This window comes from Salvelinus fontinalis, chromosome 3 (assembly GCF_029448725.1).
Source record: "Salvelinus fontinalis isolate EN_2023a chromosome 3, ASM2944872v1, whole genome shotgun sequence".
NCBI classification, from domain to species: Eukaryota; Metazoa; Chordata; class Actinopteri; order Salmoniformes; family Salmonidae; genus Salvelinus; species Salvelinus fontinalis.
In genome coordinates this window covers 13,657,659-13,678,712 of record NC_074667.1, presented here as the reverse complement: position 1 = coordinate 13,678,712, position 21,054 = coordinate 13,657,659, and the positions used below count along the sequence as shown (strand labels likewise).

General features: G+C 40.9%; 2 protein-coding genes across 6 annotated transcripts in view; both read right to left on the bottom strand.

Moving 5' to 3' along the window:
* LOC129839452 (son of sevenless homolog 1-like) overlaps nt 1-6,050 on the bottom strand; it is a 69,626-nt gene extending 63,576 nt beyond the window's left edge. For all 4 annotated transcript variants that reach the window (XM_055906927.1, XM_055906937.1, XM_055906943.1 and 1 more), the window contains exon 1: nt 5,025-6,050. In XM_055906927.1, the coding sequence (XP_055762902.1) occupies nt 5,025-5,111 (87 nt within the window). In that variant the 5' untranslated portion in view covers nt 5,112-6,050. The remainder of the gene's footprint in view (nt 1-5,024) is intronic.
* Nucleotides 6,051-6,766: 716 nt separating this feature from the next.
* LOC129839442 (mitogen-activated protein kinase kinase kinase kinase 3-like) overlaps nt 6,767-21,054 on the bottom strand; it is an 86,321-nt gene continuing 72,033 nt past the window's right edge. For both annotated transcript variants that reach the window (XM_055906907.1, XM_055906917.1), the window contains 18 exons: nt 20,351-20,389; nt 18,407-18,466; nt 17,542-17,599; nt 16,930-17,149; nt 15,812-15,918; nt 14,933-14,974; nt 14,445-14,529; nt 13,888-13,967; nt 13,521-13,581; nt 12,792-12,909; nt 12,642-12,700; nt 12,221-12,324; nt 10,384-10,555; nt 10,142-10,210; nt 9,762-9,854; nt 9,435-9,505; nt 9,239-9,294; nt 6,767-8,537 (listed from right to left, as the gene is read on the bottom strand). In XM_055906907.1, coding sequence (XP_055762882.1) covers nt 8,450-8,537; nt 9,239-9,294; nt 9,435-9,505; nt 9,762-9,854; nt 10,142-10,210; nt 10,384-10,555; nt 12,221-12,324; nt 12,642-12,700; nt 12,792-12,909; nt 13,521-13,581; nt 13,888-13,967; nt 14,445-14,529; nt 14,933-14,974; nt 15,812-15,918; nt 16,930-17,149; nt 17,542-17,599; nt 18,407-18,466; nt 20,351-20,389 — 1,582 coding nt within the window. In that variant the 3' untranslated portion in view covers nt 6,767-8,449. The remainder of the gene's footprint in view (nt 8,538-9,238; nt 9,295-9,434; nt 9,506-9,761; nt 9,855-10,141; nt 10,211-10,383; nt 10,556-12,220; nt 12,325-12,641; nt 12,701-12,791; nt 12,910-13,520; nt 13,582-13,887; nt 13,968-14,444; nt 14,530-14,932; nt 14,975-15,811; nt 15,919-16,929; nt 17,150-17,541; nt 17,600-18,406; nt 18,467-20,350; nt 20,390-21,054) is intronic.

Sequence of the window (21,054 nt, the reverse complement as noted above, 5' to 3'; positions counted from 1 at the left end):
CCCCCACAGAAACAATGCCTAAGGTGGACTTCAACTCAAAAAGTGTTGTGTTTTAAATGTTCTTCAAGCCTTGTTCTTCAAGCAGTGTCCTCACCTCCAAGAATGTGTATTAGAGCAGTGTGGTCCTCTGATAGACAACATCAAGTAAAGAGTAGAATGAAATACTTGGTTGCAAATCCAAGGTCACTCTCCAACCCCAGGTTATGAGAGGACTGAGTGTCCTTCTAAAAGGAAGCATGGGAGTCTCAAATCCAGAGTAAGCTGCTGATCATGTGAATCAAGTTTGTTGATGACGATTCAAGCTCAAGTTAATTGGCTCCAGATGTGCAAGGTGGCCTTGTGAGGTGCCCGTCCCAGGCAGGTAGGTGTGGTGGAGAGAAGGCCCTGGTTCCTGCATGCCAGACTAACCCAAAGCAATGCCAGGAATTTCATTCCCAGGAACCCCAGCCAGTGCGGGCCTGCACGGCACGACATGCAAATAGTAGGGATGTGCATCTTTCCCATACGGGAACGATATTTTTTAGTTTGAAACGATTCGGTTTGATTGGAGAACGAATCAATGCAATTCGGTTTGACGCACTAACATTTGTTGTATAAACACATTCATTTTCAATTCCAAATAAAAATCTGCTGATGGAACTCATGAGCTGGGCCTCCCTGAGCTGGATCTGTCTGAGCTGATTTATGGGTGTGTGTGTCTGTGTGTAAATGATGTATGTCTATGGTGTACTATGTATGCACCTGAGCTGATCCATAAGAGACACTAGGCATCTACCACCCCACTACCATATTTGGGGGGGAGGGGGGGGGCGGAGGCGGCAATGGAGCCTGTTTTCTGTCAACCCCACTACTAAAATCACCACCTGCTAAAATAACAAGTTAATTAATGGATTAATTGTTTGAGCTAGTATTGTATCAATATTTATTGTTTACAAATTAGCTATGACATAGCAATACTTTGGATTTCACCCCATCTCAAAATCTAATGGTTTTGACCATTTTGAAGTTTTTGCAGTGTGATTTTTTTTAAATCTCGCTTCAACCATGCAGTGCGCCTCGCAAAAAGGATTGTGGTCCTCGTTATGAAATTATCAACTTTACCCGTTATATTTAAAAATGACCATATACAGACAAAACTATTGCTGATGGTGAACCTGAACAATCAAAATCAAATCTATTTTAAGCACTGTTCGGCAGGTAAATCCAGATGAGTTGTCTCCGGTAGCTGTATTCCCCTAAAACACAATTTTCAACCGTGCATAGACAACAATACCCAGCAAACACAGATTTTTACTCAACTAATAAAGCCTAATATCATGCAAGCCATTTTACTATTTGAATGCTGAAGGTGCCGAGCAGATGTGCAATATCAGGAACAGACCGCCTACCCCATGTTGGTCAGCGCCCAAAGCTGAACACAGTTTTCCTAGGCTACTGATGATGTCTGGGGTTGTTTAGCAAAATGACTTGTAGATCAATGACTGTCAACAGTCACACGCAGTTCGACACTGAAGGAGCGGACACATCAGTTGTCACAAAAGATGAGGTAGATTCGGAACGTAGAAAGAATTTAATACAACTCCCCAAAAATTGTGAATGGGTGATTCATGAAGTTTTAATTGATTTTATGACCAGATGCAAGCTACATTTGGATCGGTTAGGGGTCCGCGAACCGATGTTAAACATTTGAAAATCGGGGACCGATGCATCTCAGTGAATCGTTACATCCCTAGCAAACAGACTAGGGGAACAACAGAAAGAAGAATGGGGCACACCGTTTATATGGAAAATTGTCTGCGCTTGAAAATTGTTATTACTGCAGCTAAACTGATTCATTATCGCCGAAGAGGCAAGATGCAGTATGTTTGGATGTTAATGCCATTGTAATGTGAAAAGTCTTTGTAAGTACATATGGAAGAATCAGTGTGACATTTTCCATCCCCAATTTAAGATTATGTCCATTGATGTTTAGCAGGGCTGAGAGAATATTAAGGGCTATTCTACAGACTACAGCTGTTTAAAAAAAAAAAAAAAAAAAAATGACCACAACTTCTCCCCACAAAATGAACAAATTACTCTGTGAATAAATTTCAAAAATTCCAGCAGAGAACTTCAAAGACTTTGCAAACTCACTCCATTGGAAATGTGTGGGAAGGCTAAAATGAGGGCTTGCTCTTGACAAAGCTTTTCCTGGCAGGGCTGGCAAACCTGGCATTTTGACTTTGGTAAAGCAGGCCAAAATGTCTTGAGCAGTGAACCATGGAGAAAATATATATTTTTAAATGGCATGACAAAACAAACCGATTTCCCCATTTCATTCCACAGCAGAAACCTGAACAATGCTCATCCACTGGAGCGCATGCACATTTTCAAATCCTCTCAGTTCCCTGTGCCAGCACATTCCAGACAAATGTAACAATTTTTTTGAAGCTGAAGCCAATAGGCCAATGGCTAAATCAATAGGGTGAACAGAGGGTGTCAACTTTGAACGGCTCAATGAGGAGAAGCAGGTCTTGCCATGTGGCTCTTTTGAAGTCTTCTATAACCTCTCCTAGACTTGTTGACACAGCTTGAGCGGGGAAAGCAACACTTGAGGGATCCAATAGGGGTGGTTTGGAGGAGAAGGGGGTAAAAGCTTGTCGCAAAAATGTCCTTAAGGCGACCCACTGGGGCTATAACCTCCCCTTCGTTGTCTCTCACTCCTGTTTTCTGCGAGGGCTGACTTGCTCTGACCTCATGCATTGGGCTACATTCCTGCCATGCCTGTGGTGTTGCATTGCTACGGCATCATCGCACTTTGGCATTTGCCGGCCCTTGCCAGTCTACACACAACAGGAATGCAGAGGCCATCCCCCCTCGGTGGGATTCCACATGTGCCAGTCATCCAAAAGTGAGAACTCGAATAAAGACTTCTGCGGCATTCCTCCACAGTTCATTCAATCTCCCACATGAGACCAAATTCTCAACATAATTCACAGTGCACCGTTTCTGCAGCGTTAGCTAAAAGATTAACCGAGGCATGTCAAAGGTCATTTTCATTTCCAGATTCATATCAAGCGGCACATTATCATTACATAATTCAGTTCTAGCTGGTCCATTAGGATGTTTTACTTTCAGTAGGCTAGAATTCAGTTTTGGTATTATTAACCTACTGTTTAAGTATTGTTCTGATTCTTCCAGTTCTTCTTAGCATTCTCTTCTCCTGATCACTACCTCTGGTCTAACGTGACACAGAGGGGCTTAGGCTGAGCCTGCCCATTCATGTCAAACTCCCATTGTAAATTGGGATACTTATTGTGTTTGTTATTCAGGTGTCCTTTCACCTTGACTACTACCATTATATAGGCCTAATAGTTTTTCTGTTTAGGCCTAAATTGGTTGGTCTGGAGTGGTTTTAATTAAGAATGTTACAGTGCCCAAACTTGGGCAAGGCCTAGGCTGCCGTGAACTAAATATATGCTAGTCATTGACAACACTCATCTTAAGAATGCACTGGGGTGAAAATGTTTTCTTTTTTATACGTTTATTTTTATTTTTTATAAACAATTTGCTCAACTGTCATTGTAACATCTCACTCGAGAGCTGTGACTGAAGTTCACTGACTCGGCATTCCCCTGCTTGCAGCATCTTGCTGAAAAACCCCACCCTAATCGCCTCACGCTAGCTATAACCCTCTATTTACCAACACACACAGGCAAACCAGAGAGGCGCTAGTCAGTGTACACTCTGTGTAGACCAAGGTAACGTGTGTGGTGTCACAAAAATTTGCCCACATCAGACATGTTATTTCAAACCACCCCAAAGGCTGATATGCGTTTGTTTGATCAACAACAACAATTTCACTCAGCAGCGAGTCTGTAAATCGCCAAAAACATGGCCACCACCTTCATGAGACTATATGAGGGCGTCCCAAAATATCGAGACTGAGTCAGAACCTACTTGAAAAAAGGTGCCCGAGTCAATCTTGATGAGCTGTGACCCATGTAATGTTTCAAAACCTAATTTCTCTTCAAATACCTGGCAAGTCTAGGTGTGCAAATTGATGTTCTTATTTTCTTTGGTAGGAGGTAGAGTAAAGCAGAGTATCACAACAACAATATAAAAAGATACATATGAGTAATCTAGCAACAACTTATGTAGTGTTAATGATGTTGTCCATGTAAATGGTCAAATAGTAATTGATTGGTCATGGATAAGCTATGACAGTCCACCATCACTTCCACCAACATAGAATTTCCAAAACTGCCTTCAGGGACAAGAACAAACAAATGACTCGTTTCATGATGATGATTAGTACTACAATATTCAGGGTTGCTGCTAGCAAGTACTTTATTTATTCTATGTCTGAAATTGAGGGCCCAGTTTCAACGTTACTATGGACCCCTTAGCTTAGGAAAAAGTGATGCAGTTTTATCGAGGGGGGACGACGTTCCGTGAGCGTGACAGCGTCCTCCCCCACAGAAGCTTCCAGTTCCGTCACACTCAAACTGACACTGTGGACAAGATGTGCATACAGTGACGCTGAGATAGCAGATACAGATAAAATGGGACATTTTTAGGAATGGTGTAATGGATAGGGAAACTAGTGACGTTCGAGTTTAGGTGTGGGAATCAAACAAAACCATGAGTCAAACATAGGGCTGTGTCATATAGAAGCATCGCGTCCCCACGGGTGCACCCCAATAATGAGCGGGTGGCAGCTAACAGTAGTCGAAATACAATGTTATCTTGGTACTATTAGCACACACAATCATCTCGCTACACCCGCAATAACATATGCTAAATAAATGTCGCACCCAATAAAATGTGATTTGACCAACCAAACCATGTGTCACTGGCAACATGGTGTGTTTTGACGTGGCACCAATAAATGTGGCAAAAATCAATTCCTACAAGACAACACAGTTTAAGGTAGCTAATTAACGTTAGCTGACTAGCTAATAATAGCCACTTTGCTTGTAATGCATACCCTCGCCGTCTAACGTTAATTTGTTCGCTTGGCACCTGCCAACTTCCTAGCTTACCTTGTTCAGGGAGGGTACCAATAGCCCCCGCCATTTCGGTGCGTTCTCCTCGCTGAAAAAGTCGTACTGAACCTGGGCCGCTTGCATGGCTTCAGCTGCCGGTCTTCGTGCGCTATCTTGCAGCCAGTGAGCGATGTGTGTTCACGGCCACTTTTCACATCAAAACAGTATATAGTGTGGCCTGTGGTTGGAACTGAGAGGTGCAATATTCTGTGCGGCCCGCTGCCTCAGAATATCCACCAAATGAGCATTCCTCTACCAAAACAGTTAACAATGCGACCATTGCATCGGCAGTGTACAGATGTTGATAGCTGCTAGCTAGCCGTCTCCAGCTGTCGAAGCAAGTAACTATCGTTAGCTAGCAGGCTTGCTCTTTCGGACACCGAGAGTTTAAAAGAGCTAAAATTCACGAAACCAAAGATACTTCAAACGCTAACTAGCAAGCTTGCGTTGCGTTGGCAGATGGAAATTATTCCAAGTTCCGAACTTACGTTGTTGGTGGCAACAAAGGTTAGCCTAACTAATTTAGCAAGCTAGTAGTAGCTAGCTAACAGCCGAGCTGGTGATGTTACTAGCCGTAGCCGATCGATCCGAATCGGAAGATGGTTGGCAGTCGTGATGAACTAACTAGCAATATGTGGACAGTGGCGTAGCTGACTAGCTAGTATCCAACTTGGGAGTGAATGTGTCACTTCACGTTTCGTGAAATGCGATACTGTTCGTCCTTTTCGGCCAGTTGAATCATTCCCTATATTTTGGGCATAAAAAACCTCTTCGGTACATTAATCGCCCATTTTCACCGAATCTTCGGCAGGGTGGATATTGATAACCGTGTTATCCTCCATGAATGTATCATTCCCAAAACATGTCTTCAGAATATTTATCTTTTTATTTGGTTATCGCGAAAACCAAAGAATCAACGCAAAGGCTGGCTTTAATTACCAGTTTACCTTTGGTCAAAATTATTTATTTAGACGATTGTTATGACTCGGGTCGGGTGCAGTTGCTGGTTGAAGAATTGCACAGGCGCAGATGATAGCTAATGACGTCGTTAGGGCTTGTTTTCGATAATCATCGCGCCTGCCCACATTCGCAGATCTGTATACAATCTGGATAAACCGATATTAATAATTGATTAAACGATAGCATGAAAAATATCGTTTGATGAGAAAGATCAATTGAAACCATTGCAAACTCAATGTTCCTAGTCACATTACCTCCATACATATCTACCTCCGTCACTCCAGTATCCCTGCACATGTACATAACGTATTGGAACTGATTTTTTTTTAAATCCGTATTTAGTATGCTTACTTAATTACTTGGTGTATTTTTTTATTATTTCTCTTGTGCTTTTTTCTAGTAATACATTGTTCTGCATTATTGCGTTGTTGGGTTGAGTTTGCAAGAAAGGCATTTCACTGTACTTGTGCATGTGATGTTAAGACATGAAATTTACAACATACCAACGATGCATGTGAACTAGTGCTAGTTTTGTGCGCACGCGGTGAGGTCGCAGACTTGACTAACAGAGCCCAGAGAAAACATAATGGAAAGCATTCATCTTTTTGTGGAGACTTCCCAAAGCAGACACCTCCACTAACTAACTGGGTGGAGCAGTTCATGGTATAATAAGTATTCCCAATGTTTAAAATACACATCTACATCTTGACAGAAATTATTCCATAGGTTTAATAGGCTTAAAAATACATATAACCACTAAAATATCAGACAGAAAAACATTAGGCTTTCTTATTTTTATTTGATTTCTATAGCTCATCAGTCAATCAATGTATCCCTTCACGAGTTAAAATGTTTAATATGTAACATGTCCAAATATAGCAGTTGTACAGGCGAAATGAAGCAATTTTATTATACAGTATTTACATGAAACAAAAGCAATATGGAAAGAAACCAAGTGAGAAGATCCTTATACTTCATCATACCGTCTAAAATTTTGGAGAAAAAAAATACAGGCTTCCTATGGCTCATCAGTCAATCAATTTAGCCCATCGTGAGTTAAAATGTTTAATATGTAACATGTTCGAATATTAGCAGTTTTACAGGCACAATGAAGCAATTTTATTTTACTGTATTTACATGACACAAAAGCAATATGGAAAGAAACCAAGTCAGAAAATCCTTGTACTTCATCTTACCCTCCTTTAGCTACATGGAGTCAGCAAGGGACATTTAGTGTTACATGTTCAATTTGGCCCCACACTATGAACAATGCAATTTAGCAAACATTCAACATTCAACTCATTGGCCACCATAAGGAAAAGGATTCTAAGATGGTACAACTGCCCAGAGTCTCTTCAGTTTGAATGCAGTTTTAACAATAGCTTGGCGTGTATGTAAAAAATAAACCTTATATTGCCTGGTTAAATTTGTCTGAGTTTACATCTAAAGTGTGTAGTATGATGTATTCTAATGCACTCGTGCAGATACTTTGTTATAAGCACAACTTAACCATACCTTAAATGTAAGAATAAAGTGTTTTACTGCGTAAACCTATGTGCAAATTTCACAACCAGTGCATATCTGAGTATTGACAACTTTCTATGGGGTTTGAATTAAAGTGTGGGAAAATAAAATGACATTGCATATGGCTTCATATCAAAATGAGTCTAACATATTAAAAAAAGGCAACACATGATCAAAATGAACAGACACTTTGCTCTTTGACATCCTACCACTGTTTTGTAAAATTACATTAGTTGACAAGCCCTTAAAAGTAGTACCCCACATTGATTAGGCAACAACTCTTTATATCTCTCAAGTTGGGGGGCAACTGTACAAAATATATGCAGCATGGTTATCTACATGACATACTTATAGTGTACAACCTCAATATTCTATTTACATTAATTACAAACACATCGGTCAAGCACTTGTTAGGTAAGGATGCATGCTCTCAGAAGTTGGTCAATACTGAAATAGTGTGATATCCAGGAATGTGGGTTTGTGTTACTATAAATGTCGACTTTCAATTCAAATCATAAGATTAAATTAAAAACCGGACACATCCAAGGTCGCTTGCTCGATGAATGGTCCGATTGCAACTCCTTGGTCTCAGATGCAGAGTTAGACATGTCCTCCTCATCATAGTCTGTTCCCATCAGGGATGGGGTCAGTTCCATAGTTTAATTTCAGGACATGAATTCCAATTTATGAATAGAAAAATAAACCTAATTGCAATTTTCAATGAATGAATTTCATTCAGATTTATAACCTCTTAAAATGTAACTGAAACCAATCCTGGGCCATGTTCATTAAGGCATACAATGGAAAAATGTTTTGCAACTGACAATGAAACTAAGGTTTCTTATTGGACAGGTTCAGACTGTACATCCCTGTATCACTCCGTTTCAGAAAGTGTTATGCCTACTGAACCATACCCTGGTTCCCAGAGTGCAGGGTGGTTAGTAACTGTTCTCGTGTCCAGCCAGGATGTATAGGTTGCTGTGTGCTGTAGGGTTGTCTGTAGGTCTGCTCTCCAGCACCACAACCCTGCAATCAAAGGTACAACAGGGGTGTATTCAGTGATGTGAAATGTTCTGAATGTTGCAGATAGAAATAAAATGAACTGCATGAATACGATATAGCAATTTTCTGAGATGCGACTGCAAAAAATAAGATCTGGAACGCCACCATAGCTATTACAGGCAATAATCGAGGCACTTAAAAATATATTTACCTTACATATTTTTATTTATTAATTTGACAGCACATTCAGAAATGAGGGAGATATGTGTAGAGGAACAGATAGATGAAAAGGACAGAGGGGATTTGTACCCATGTCAGCAGAGGTCTCAAAATGAATTTGTATCCACAACACTAAACACAGAGTTCGCCAAATGGTGATGATTTTATTTGCAAGTTTTCTGAGCAAAAATATTTATTTTATTTTAAATGTGTTATTATTTTATTGTCGGACATAAAAGACTGTAAAAACACCAACAAATCAGCTCCAAGTGATTTTAATTTTGGAAATCTGTTCCAAAGTATTCCCACGCATAATAGAGAGACATACAGTATGTGATCGTACACAAATGTAAGCAAGGTTTGACATGATTATGTTTTAGTCACATATTCTATCCGTTTGGGCTTCTTGCGGTCAATTTGCAGTTCACAAATTCTTTCTGAGGCTGAATCTAGTTGATGATCCCTGCTGAACGGATTTAGCCTCAATCTAAAAATGGATTTCTCACCTGTCTGATCCTAGGAGTCGGAATATCCTGGTGTTGTCGGAAATCTCCTGTGTGATCTGGTGGGAATATGGACAGGATCTAATATTCTCGTCATCGCAGTCATTATCATAGTCATCATATTACAACAACAATAAACAGTTCAAATACTATTGTTATATACAGTTAGTGCATCAGCCGGGGCATTGACACAACTTGCCTCATTAGATTTGAAACTCCTTCCTTGCATGCCATGTCTCCAGAAAGCCAGAACACTGTCTTGAAGGCAGACTGTGGAAAAGATGGATGTTTAACATACCATATGAAAAATGTAATTATTTTACCAGAATGTCATTCATCATAACATGACTGTGATACTCTGCTCTCCATTCTATAGCTGTTGATACGTGTGTGTGTGTGTGTGTGTGTGTGTGTGTGTGTGTGTGTGTGTGTGTGTGTGTGTGTGTGTGTGTGTGTGTGTGTGTGTGTGTGAGTGTGTGTGTGTGTGTGTGGGCTAAACTCTAGCAAAGGGGTCAAGGGCGATTACCTATCGACTCAATCTGGAAATTAAACGTCAGCTCAGCTGAAAGCTTTCTACTGGACTTCAGCCTCCCCTGCAGATTCACAATCTTAATGGACCCTGAGGAGTTAAACAATGATGCTATTACAAGAAACTGAAGACATCCAGGCACAAAATGGCTGCCGTCCACCCAGGCGGGGTGCAACACATTGGTGGCTATTGAGGTGAGTTTCCCTCCATCTTATTTAAAGGACCGCTCAGTGATAAAACATGATACACTGTTAATATATTGTCATAATGTTATTAGAAATGCATACAATGAACGTACAATGCATGTATAATCTACATAGATAATATTACAATGCAAATCAGATTTTTGGATAGCCAAGACATGCTGCTAGACTCACGATCCAGGCAGACAAGAATGGTGTCTCTTTCCAGTTGAGTCACATGGATAACACAGGTCTGTGGAGTGTCTAGGAGGAGATAAAACATAAAAACGTCAACGAACCATTTAATCTGTTGCTTTATTAGCGTCAAACATTTTCCATTATGAATGGAATCAAATAGGACTATATTTTCTCTAGAGTTGTGTCAAGGCTATCTATGTCAATGAGGAGTCAAGGTCAGTCTTTGAATGAGACCTTACCGGACTCTTTGAGCCAGGGGCAAGCGGTGTTGGGATCCAGCGTCTCAAAGCGTACCACCTGGTTGAGCTCCGTGCCCTTGCTGACGCCCATACAGATGAGGGGGTACTGGTGCTCGGGCACCACAAGCATCTCAAACACCTCCATCGGGCAGGGCAGGGGAAAGTCAATGTTCTTAGGAAGACAGGGTTAGCATTAGCTATGTCAACGTTAGAAAGAGGGTTAGCATTATCACTATGCTACATTGGTCTAGACTCTAGCATGTTAGCATGCTAATCTCATATTCAATGTTCTTGGGAGTAGAGGAGAGTTAGCATTAGGCATGTAGACGGGTGGGGTGTTTACCAACAAAACCGATGCGTGCGTACGCAAACACAAAGTAAAAACAGACGAGGTTGGTTTAAAATCAAAGTATTATTAACAACATGTACGATATACAGTTGAAGTCAGAAGGTTAAATACACTTAGGTTGGAGTCATTAAAACTCGTTTTTCAAACACTCCACAAATGTCTTGTTAACAAACTAAAGGTTTGGCAAGTCGGTTAGGACATCTACTTTGTGCATGACACAAGTCATTTTTCTAACAATTGTTTACAGACAGATTATCTCACTTATAATTCATTGTATCACAATTCCAGTGGGTCAGAAGTTTACATACACTAAGTTGACTGTGTCTTTAAACAGCTGGGAAAATTCCAGAAAATGATGTTGGCTTTAGAAGCTTCTGATAGGCTAATTGACATCAAAACACTTGAATGACCCCCTTCTGTCAAGAGATTTAAAAAAAAAAGTTTTAGAGTTAATTTCGTGGTGCAGTTTTAATGCAAGTTTGCTGCAATTCTATACATTTGCAATGGCGTGCAAAGAAGATTTTGCAGTTTTAAAACAAATTTCCTACAATTCTACTAATTTTGTCATGTGGTGGAGAAGAAAATTGGTTGTTTTACAGTTAATTTCCTGTAATTCTACACATTTTTCAATATGTTAGAGAGAAATGTTTGCAGTTTTTAATATGATAAAGTGAGACTTACAAAATCAAAATGGGGTCCCCCGACCGGTATTTCGATCACGATAACAAGTTTAGTAGCTGGCTGCTAAACTAACTTTAGCAATCGAAAAATGTGTTTGCTGACATGGGCTAATTGACTGACTATCTGTGACTGACATAAGAGAAAAACTGCTGATGCACAATCAAATTTAGAAATTGCACCTGGTCAATTCTACAATCCTGACTGACCTAAAAACTCCCTGGTCTAGACTCTAGCATGCTAATCTAAAATTATGTTCTTGGGAGGAGACGGCTAGAGTTAGCATTAGCTTGTAGATTACAAAGTAAGGGTAGCCCAGTCTTTGTTGGCATGATTATCTCAAACCCGAACACCTCCATGGGCATGGCAGATGAAAGTTAATGTTCTTAGGAGAGGACAGGGTAAGCATTAGCTCGTCGGTTACAAAGCAAGGGTAGCTTAGTTTATGTTGGCGGGTTAGCATGCTTATCTAAAACACAAACACCTCCAGTGCCAGTGGGCAGGGGGAAGTCAGTGTTTTTAGGAAGAGGGAAGTGTGTTGCCATTAGCATGTAGGCTACAAAGTAAAGGGATGTCTCTTAGTATATCTCAAACACTTCCATTTGACAGGACAGTTAGCGGAAGGTTGTGGATTATCTTCCCCAGAGGCTCTTAGCATAGCTACCATCAATGCTTTATTGTTTTGGTTGAAACCTCATATAGCTATGACATGGGCTCTCAGCACTCCTCAAAGGTTTGGAGAGTCAACCGTGAGCCTGGCAAACACAAAGAGATGGCTAAATAAATGCACACAGATGCAAAAATTCTTACCTTGATAAGCATGAACTTCTGCATGGGCTCCACCCATTCCAACATGACCACACTGGATTGGAAGGCCCCACACAAGTACTTGTGGCCTGTGTAAGGGTTTCTCACTAAGGGGGAATAGTTGGTAGTCAGCCGGTTTTGTCAATCATACTAAGCTGTGACCACAATAATGTATTTCAAAGACCTTTCTACTATTGGTACTAAGATGAAGAGGTTGTTGTCATAATTGGTTATAAGGGGGATGGAGAAGTATTGTGTTTATTACATGTAGTGAAGTGATGCATCTAAGAAACACAGTAGTGTAGCAACTACTCTCAATCTTGTAGCAAGATGACGTAGCAACTTGTGGGAAAGTAAGGGGTTGGATGTGGAAAGAGGGGAAAACTGAGGGGGAGAGAAAAAGAGAATGTCCATGTCTACTCACCCACACAACACTTCTGACATCCCTTGGTGTCGGGAATCTTATTGGAGATGGAAAATTTCCTAAAAACCACAATAACAAGGAATTTAGTCAGAAAAGTGAGACTCTTCCCACAGAAAACTCCTACACACAGAGACATCGCCATCTTCTTACCTTGGAATGATTTTGTCTGGGAGCCGGTGGGTGGGGATGGCCATTGGCAGCTTCTGCATCTGTCGAGCATGCTCGTACAGACCCGCCAGATTGTGACAGTATAGCTGCGAAGCTTTTCCTGCCAAAAAACACAACGAACACACCTTTTGAATGCTTTGAATGCAATTATATCTTTGATTTTCACGCAAACAGTACAGTGTCTAACTGCTTGTATATCTGAAGCAAGTATTGACAAGTACTATTTACAATTTATATTTACGAGTGCATATTTAATGATAAAATAAGACTAATGCTCTTGATGACATATTGCTGCTTATGGTTTATGTTTTTAATGTCTGTCACTGTCATTGGGGAGGCAGGTAGCCTAGCGGTTAGAGCGTTGGGCCAGTAACCGAAAGGTTGCTGGATCGAATCCCCGAACTGACAAGGTAAAAATCTGTTGTTCTGCCCCTGAACAAGGCAGTTAACCCACTGTTCCCTGGTAGGCCTTCATTGTAAATAAGAATTTGTTCTTAACTGACTTGCCTAGTTAAATAAAGGTTAAATAAAAAAAAACTATTTAAAAAAATGTGTACGGCCAAAGGTACATTTTATATGATGTGTCTGGAGAATCTATTCTATTAACTACAAATAAAACAAACAACGTAAAACTTTGAGTGTGCACTACAGTTATTTGTTGAGGTATATTAGCAATGTTTGGCAATACAGGTTTCTATGATGAATTCTTACCAGATATGGAGAGCAGACTATTACTCATGACATAAAGCCATGTACACCTCCGGGGAAAGAGCTAGGGGAAAAAAACATGTTTCAGTGTTTAATGGGTGGTACAATGAATCATAATCCGTGTCTTATTGACCAGTTGTGGATAAAACCTTGCGGATCAAACCTCAAATCCTATACTTGCGTCACAAAGAAGGAAGCATTCAAATTGAACTATAACCTGCAGTATGATGCGATAAGAGAATACTTTCCTCCTTCACATAAATACATTGATTATGTTTTACACATTACACTGTAAAAACATTGGAAGCAGTTAGAACAATTTTTATTTACTGACAAAAAGATAATACAAATGAAATAATGAGACACTGACCTGTTCCATGGAGGAGTCATGTAGTTCGTTGAGATTTAGAGTGTAAATGCCCTCTTCGGCGCCGAATAGCAGGTATTGGTCTAAAACAGAGAATTAAACGATTAAGTATTATAGCAGAGAGAGACTGGGAAACTTGGATAATACACACATTGCTTAGCACACTGCCTAAGAAGGAAACTACTAATAGTAGCACACGCAAACTGCAAATAAGACATGGGGTAAGACTAAAATCAAGTTAGCTTCGACTCCTGCTCTAGGCTTCTCCAAGCCTTTCTCGAACAAGAATACGGTGGGACGACTGGTAGCGCGAGACTGAAAAATAAAGTTATCAAATGCTTCAATTCAATCAATTGCAGATAAAGGTAAATCGCACAGCGGGTTAGGTCAAAATATGAACCGCACTCTGTCTGTCACACCCTGCGGACATTGTCATTGAACACTGACACGAAACCACATCTGTCCTTAAAACACAGCATAAATACAGTTTCCTGTTATCTGCAATTGATGGAATCAGGGTCCATGGCAGTTAGAAATAAATTAATTGGCACGAGGCCCACCTCTCGTGTCGGGGTTGATCCAAGACGCCGCACAGTGGATCTTTAGAGGGCAGCCATTGAAGACTTTGGAGAAACAGGCTCCCATCTGTCCAGCGAAAATAGAAAACAAAATGTAGAGGATTGTAGGTGTTTAGTTATAGTTGATCAATATAGAGCATATCACAATGTAGAGTACCTGGAAAAGCCCTTTATAAAATTCAGTACAATATGATAAATCGCTTATTTTGAAACAAAGTTGTGGCAGGATCTCTAGCTCGAGAGTCGCGTTAATTACAAATGTGTTATGAACTCAACACTACTACTTTTAGGTTGCTAATGACTGAATTACAATTCACATCAATTATTTAGATAATGAATGTGTAATCAACACATTTGTGCTTTTGTTTCTATATCTTAGTGCTCATTTGCTTTTTCCTACAGTGCAGAGTTAAAGTTTCCTACTTGACAATGCGTGTGTGTAAGAGCAGGTAAGGGGTGTTAAGACTTACGTGGACTTTTGGCGTAGGGGGAAGGCCATTACTGATTGGTTTCTGAGGAAACAGGAAATTACATCATCATACCAAGGTCAGCGTAGAATGATTAACATTCATAGTTCAAATATACTGTATATTATACTGTAATATTGTGAAATATAAAAATGATAAGTGGATCTTATAGAGTTCTATTTAACCATGCGTTAACAATGTTATCATTCTGTCTTTATCAGTGCTGTAATAACTTGGGAATGACACGGTAACACTTTGAACGCACTGTTAGTAATCTTTAATTCATGAGTCGTTGCTTATTAATGAGTAACTAATGAGGTAAACATAGAATAAATGCTATTTTTTCAGAGCTCTGGGTGCGAATAAAAATCCACTTCTAAGAAGAACAAGAAGATGTATGTTTAGTCATAATGTAAAATCGCATAATTATATATGTTGCAATGAAAATGTAAGCCTGTTATCAAAGCTGTTCGGACATGTTAATGAATTAATCAACATTTACATAAATTATTCTCCAAATAACTTACTTTCAGGTAACACGTAGTCAAATTAGTGTGTAAAAATGTGAAAAGGTCAGAAACTGTCTAAATAACATTTTCTATGAACCAGCACTGTGTGTAATTCATTATGCAAAAATGCATTATGTATATAATGAACACCTCACTATAGGTATTAATGAATTAATGACAGCCATGACCACTTATCAATATAATGCACTTTACTACCTGTATGTTTAAAACAATGCTTACAGGAAGTCTTATAATGCACTATGGATTTGACAAAATCGACTTTAAGTGCATTATACACAAGTTATTCACAGAAAGATTTGCCACCAATTTTTACGCACAGCTTCTGACCAAGGCTACATTACTATGGTGTTACCGGAATCTCTTTCCTGTCCTTCCTCGTGGTGACGCTAGGTGGCATAGTAGACTGCTTCTCGGCACCACCAGCATCCCCGCTCACTTCTGACGAGCTGAACCCATTGCCTGTTGGGAGGGAAATTAATTATGGATTCATTTTTAAATATTACATGATTTATTTAAACGATTCCCTGATAGCCACAATCTGAATGGTGCTGTGGAGAGTGAAAAGGAAGCAAGAGAGTATGTGGCTCTGTGGGAACTGAGCAATTCCAACAATTGTGCTGAAACAAGACACTGGTACGACTAAGATCGCCACGGTGACTAAACTAAGACTTTGTCTCAATAGTCTAAAGTGGCGTCCTCGTCTCTTCTCCTTGACATATCTGAAAACATCAGGACAGGCGAATGCAATAGGATGGAATAGCCCAGGTACTAGTCCAGTTGTTTCACGTCAAGCGCAGACGAAGGAAAGCTGATGAGGGGAGGAAAACTATTGCGATGCACACGTGAGGGACAGTGAGCTTCGTTTGAAAGTTGGCCCCTGCCACCAGACTACTCGAAGCAGACAGGATGTGGAAACTGGGGAAGTTTGTGTGAGTGTGTGTGTGTACTGGAAGGTGACTCATGTGGCAGAGTGGGTGTGTGACATTATCGCAACACCAGTCACACCACTGCTCCTAATTAAACGGGCTATAAATAATAGCTGGGGCACACACATACACACAGGGTCCACTTTGGAAAAGCTGACTGGCTAAGAGAGGGAGGAAGTGGGGTGGAGCTTCTTGAGTTTAGTAGAGTGGGTGGATAGATGTTGGCAGGGTTGGAAGGAGAGATCCCTGAAAACAGTGGTAGCTTTTATCTCAGCATCATCACATTTATTGTCTAAGTGGTCCAGGTTGGGTATTGTGGTTGGTATTGTGATGAGTTGAATTGAAGTGACTGACTGATTTATTAATTGACCCATTCACCCACCGACCCATTCATTCATTCAAGGGGACCACAGCTTTGATTCTCCAATTAAGTGCAGGGGAGATAAGAAAACCAGCATTAATGCATTTCTGACATAGGGGATACCACCACTCCCAGAATGCACCCATTCAGTTTGTGAGCATGACTGAAGACTACGTTACTTACCTAAGCTAAGCTGCCTGTGTGGGGGGTGTCTGGGGGGCGGCGGCCTGGGCGGAACATGGGTGGCAGAGCGTGCGGGGCTCTCGGCGGCCGGACACCGCTTTATGGTCCCCCCAATGTCGTCATGGTCACCAGGGGAGCCGTAGAGACCGGGGGAGCCATGGTGAGCAGGGGAGCCATGGTGAGCGTGGGAGTTGGCACTATCCTGTGGAATGGGGATGGGCTGAGAGCAAAAGACAAAACAGAGTTCTGGTAAATTCCCATTTAATGGATGAAGTCAACTGAATTTAAACAACTGACGTTTGTAAAAAAAAATATTATAATAATCATAAGTTGAAATTGATGTGACCCACAACGCTACGTGATCGGCATAAAAGCACACACGTCAACATGTAATCATCATCATTGTATGTAAAGTATTATGCTCTACTGCACACAATAGGGCTATAGGAAATATGAACAAGCGTTGTGCTATGTTCAATTTAAAGCGGTGCCAAAAAAATGATTCCTGTGTGTACACTGTAGAAAAGAGATCATCTTATAGGTTGATATGTGAGGAAACACTACGCCCTCAGTCTCATACGTTGGACAAGGAGTCATTTGAAGAACACATACCTTGACGTTGGGAGGCGGTGGTGGAGGCTCTTTGGGCCGCAATGTGGAGCCCTTGGCACTAAGAGAGAGAGAGGGCATAACTATTAGAACAAATTATTGTACTAACAGTTATACCTTTGTGTACAGTGTATAAGAACACCTTCCTAATATTGAGTTGCACCACCCCTCTTTTTGCCCTCAGAACAGCCTCAATTCGTCAGGGCATGGACTCTACAAGGCGTCAAAAGCATTCCACAAGGATGCTGGCCCATGTTGACTACAATGCATCCCACAGGAGTCAAGTTGGCTGGATGTTCTTTGGGTGGTGGACCATTCTTGATACACACGGTGTAACTGTTGAGCGTTGCAGTTCTTGACACAAACCGGTGGGCCTGGCACCTACTACCATACCCCGTTCACAGGCACTTCAATATTTTGTCTTGTCCATTCACCCTCTGAATGGCACACATACACAATGTCTCAAGGCTTAAAAATCCTTCTTTAACCTGTCTCCTCCCCTTCATCTACACCGATTGAAGTGGATTTAACAAGTGACATCAATAAGGGATCATAGCTTTCACCTGGATTCAGTCTGTCATGGAGAGAGCAGGTGTTCATAAACTCAGTGTATATCCTGGGTCACGTTCATTAGGCACAATTAGGCATTATTAAGCATCAAATGGAAGAAAACAGAGTAAATAAAAGACGGACTATCTGGACTTGTCCAATAAGAAACGCTTAATGGACATGAACCTGGCCCCTAGCAGAGTAGCCAGTTCCAATCATTTGCATAACGAAACATTCATAACTACAGTTTACAGAGGAAATGTTAAGAGGCCAGTTAATAAGTTGAAAGGAGAAAGGGGTTGAAGACAGTAGGACTTACTGTTGCATTTCATCATCATGGTCACCACCATCATCATCATCTAAATGAGTCTCGTGTCCCCTAAGGGAGAAGAAGAGGGATGTACATTTCAATTCAATACAACTTTATTAATGCCTTTGTAATTGCCCCTCTGGGATTAATACAATACAATTATTTGTAGTTGTATTGAATTGAATAGGTACAGATTGGCATTTCTCAATCGTGGCTCAGAATCAGCTGAGCGCTCCCTTCTAAGGGCTTTGGAGAGACGAGGAAAGATCCACCCCATAACAACAATCCTATTGAACAGCATTTCAGCAGTGGGAAACATGCTCTTCTCCTGTCCAATGAAGGAAAATTGTTAGTAGGCACCCCATGTTCAAAACATTTCAACAGTGAAATGTGATACTAAGCACCATTATCCATTTCAATGTGAGGTCTACCTTAAGGTGTCTTCCATGCTTCCCAACCGAAACCGATCAGAAGAGTTTGCGCATATATTATGACAACGTTTTGTGAGGTTTTTGTTCGTTTTGGACTTCGCTGAGGGATTTTTCAGGCACACAGTTTTTTTTCTTGAAGTTGGTAGCCAAAGTCTACGCCCCTTCATCAGTGATTGTTTAACAGTAGGGATTCCTCAATTAAAGTCTTTGTCATTCAACGAAGCGACTCATTTTCATGCAATTTTGTTGTTCAAAAATACTGCACCAAACATCTTAGTTAGATGTAAAATTGCACGACTAAGATCTCCTCGGCAAAAACGTCAAAATTAATGATATTTCTGGAGTTATTTTTGATTCATTCGGAAGTTTTTGAGGAAGTGTATACTGGCTATGGCATCTCAAAATGAACAAATGTACTATTGCCGCTTTTTTTCAGGTTTTTTCAAGCAGAGGTCTTTTAAGGGAGTATGCAATCACACTCATTCGGTTTGCCTAGCCGACTTTGGATAGCCGCCAGCAGCTGACGCCTTTAGTAGTGAACCGGCCAACATTTGAGAGTGCCCTGCTTCTGTAAGTGCCATTTCATCAACAAAGATGAAAGTAGAGAAGACATCCGAAACAGTCATTGCCTTATTTTGAACCGAGTCTAGCTATCCATTTGTGCTGTCTTGCCAAACATCACGTGTGGCAAGACAACGAACATAGGAGTTGGCGACACAGCACAAACCGATCTGGGACAAGGCTAGCTGACCTGCTCGTCACTTGTGTATTGGAAATCAGTGTGCAGGTATCTTTCCTGCACGAGGTGTATTTTTTTTTACCCTAACGCTGAGAATTAATGCATGCCAGCGGGACACCACCCTAGCCACCGAGAGACAAAGACTACAATAAACAATAGCGGACATCCCGCCGGTTTTCAGCCCCGGCTGCGCTATAACTGGCCATAAGGCTTTAACGCCTTAGCAAGGGTGAGAAATCCCCCCCGGTCTTCGCGGGAGTGGTTCTAAAGCAAATTAGTCGTCCATATCACTCGGACAAGCACAGAGGCAGAAGGTTAGGTCACATTAAATATTGAGTATTGCAAGAGCAAGAGGCTCAGGAGAGAGGGGTGGGGGGAGGTAGAGCGAGCGAGAGAGAGAAAAAGTGGGGGAAGGAGAAAGCGAGAGGGAAGCAGAGTGAGAAAGCGAGGGAGAGAGGATAAAGATGAGAAAAATATATGAGGGGAAAGGGATGAGAATAAAATAGTTGAGAAAGAGATGACAGAGATAATAATAACTTTTATTTTATAAATTCTTTATTTAACAGGGAAGCCACATTTATTTTTCCGAGTGAGCCCAGTCCAATATAGAGATAGAAATGAGAAGAGAGGATAGGAAAAAAATTGAAAGAGAGAAATAGAGTTTCAGTGAAAAGAGAGGAAGAGATAGATAGATAGACAGACAGAAAAAGTGTGTGTGAGAGAGAGAAAGAGGAGTAAAAACGAGAAAAAAGGGGACAGGAAGGAAAGCACAGCTGGGCCTACCTCTGGATTAGCTCCTCCTCCACCGATTTCAGAAGACTCCTGTTGCGAGATAAAGACAGGAGATAAGAGATAAAACAGATAAAAGGAGATAGATACTGTCATGTTTACATTTGCACACAAGGGGTACTTGCAGGGAGTGGTTGAGGATGAGGGAGACGATTTCCCAAAACACTGTTTTACAAAAAGGCTTTTATTGACTTGAAGTGTAAAGACGGCGCTAGATTGATGTTGATTGTTCAAAGGCCGATTTCCCGTCCGTTTTTCGGAAGATGCTGTGAAAGTACCCAACCAACCTCCGCTTTCTTGTCTAAAAATATCAGTGGAGCCATATTCCTTTTTGTAAAAGAACTTTGTTTCTCCAATCTAGATTCTCCATGTCTTGGATTTAAATTATTTAGTGCGACCCGGGGTCGTGCGCTGGGGGCAGTTCCAACAAACAAATTGCCAAGTGATTGTGGAAGAGCCAAAAATAAAAGGCTACTTATGTTTTATGAATTAGCACTCGGCGAAACCTCTCGATAGGTAGAAGGAATGTTGGCTGAACATTAAAAAACAAACAAACATCAAAGCTGACAGGGTTCCCTGCTAGTGCACAACAACCTCTCAAACACACTATGTTCAGCAGTAGGCTACTCAATCTTCTATTTGTGGTTCCGATGGCTCAGTTAGTTATGTCATGATGCTTGCAATACAATAGTTGTGGG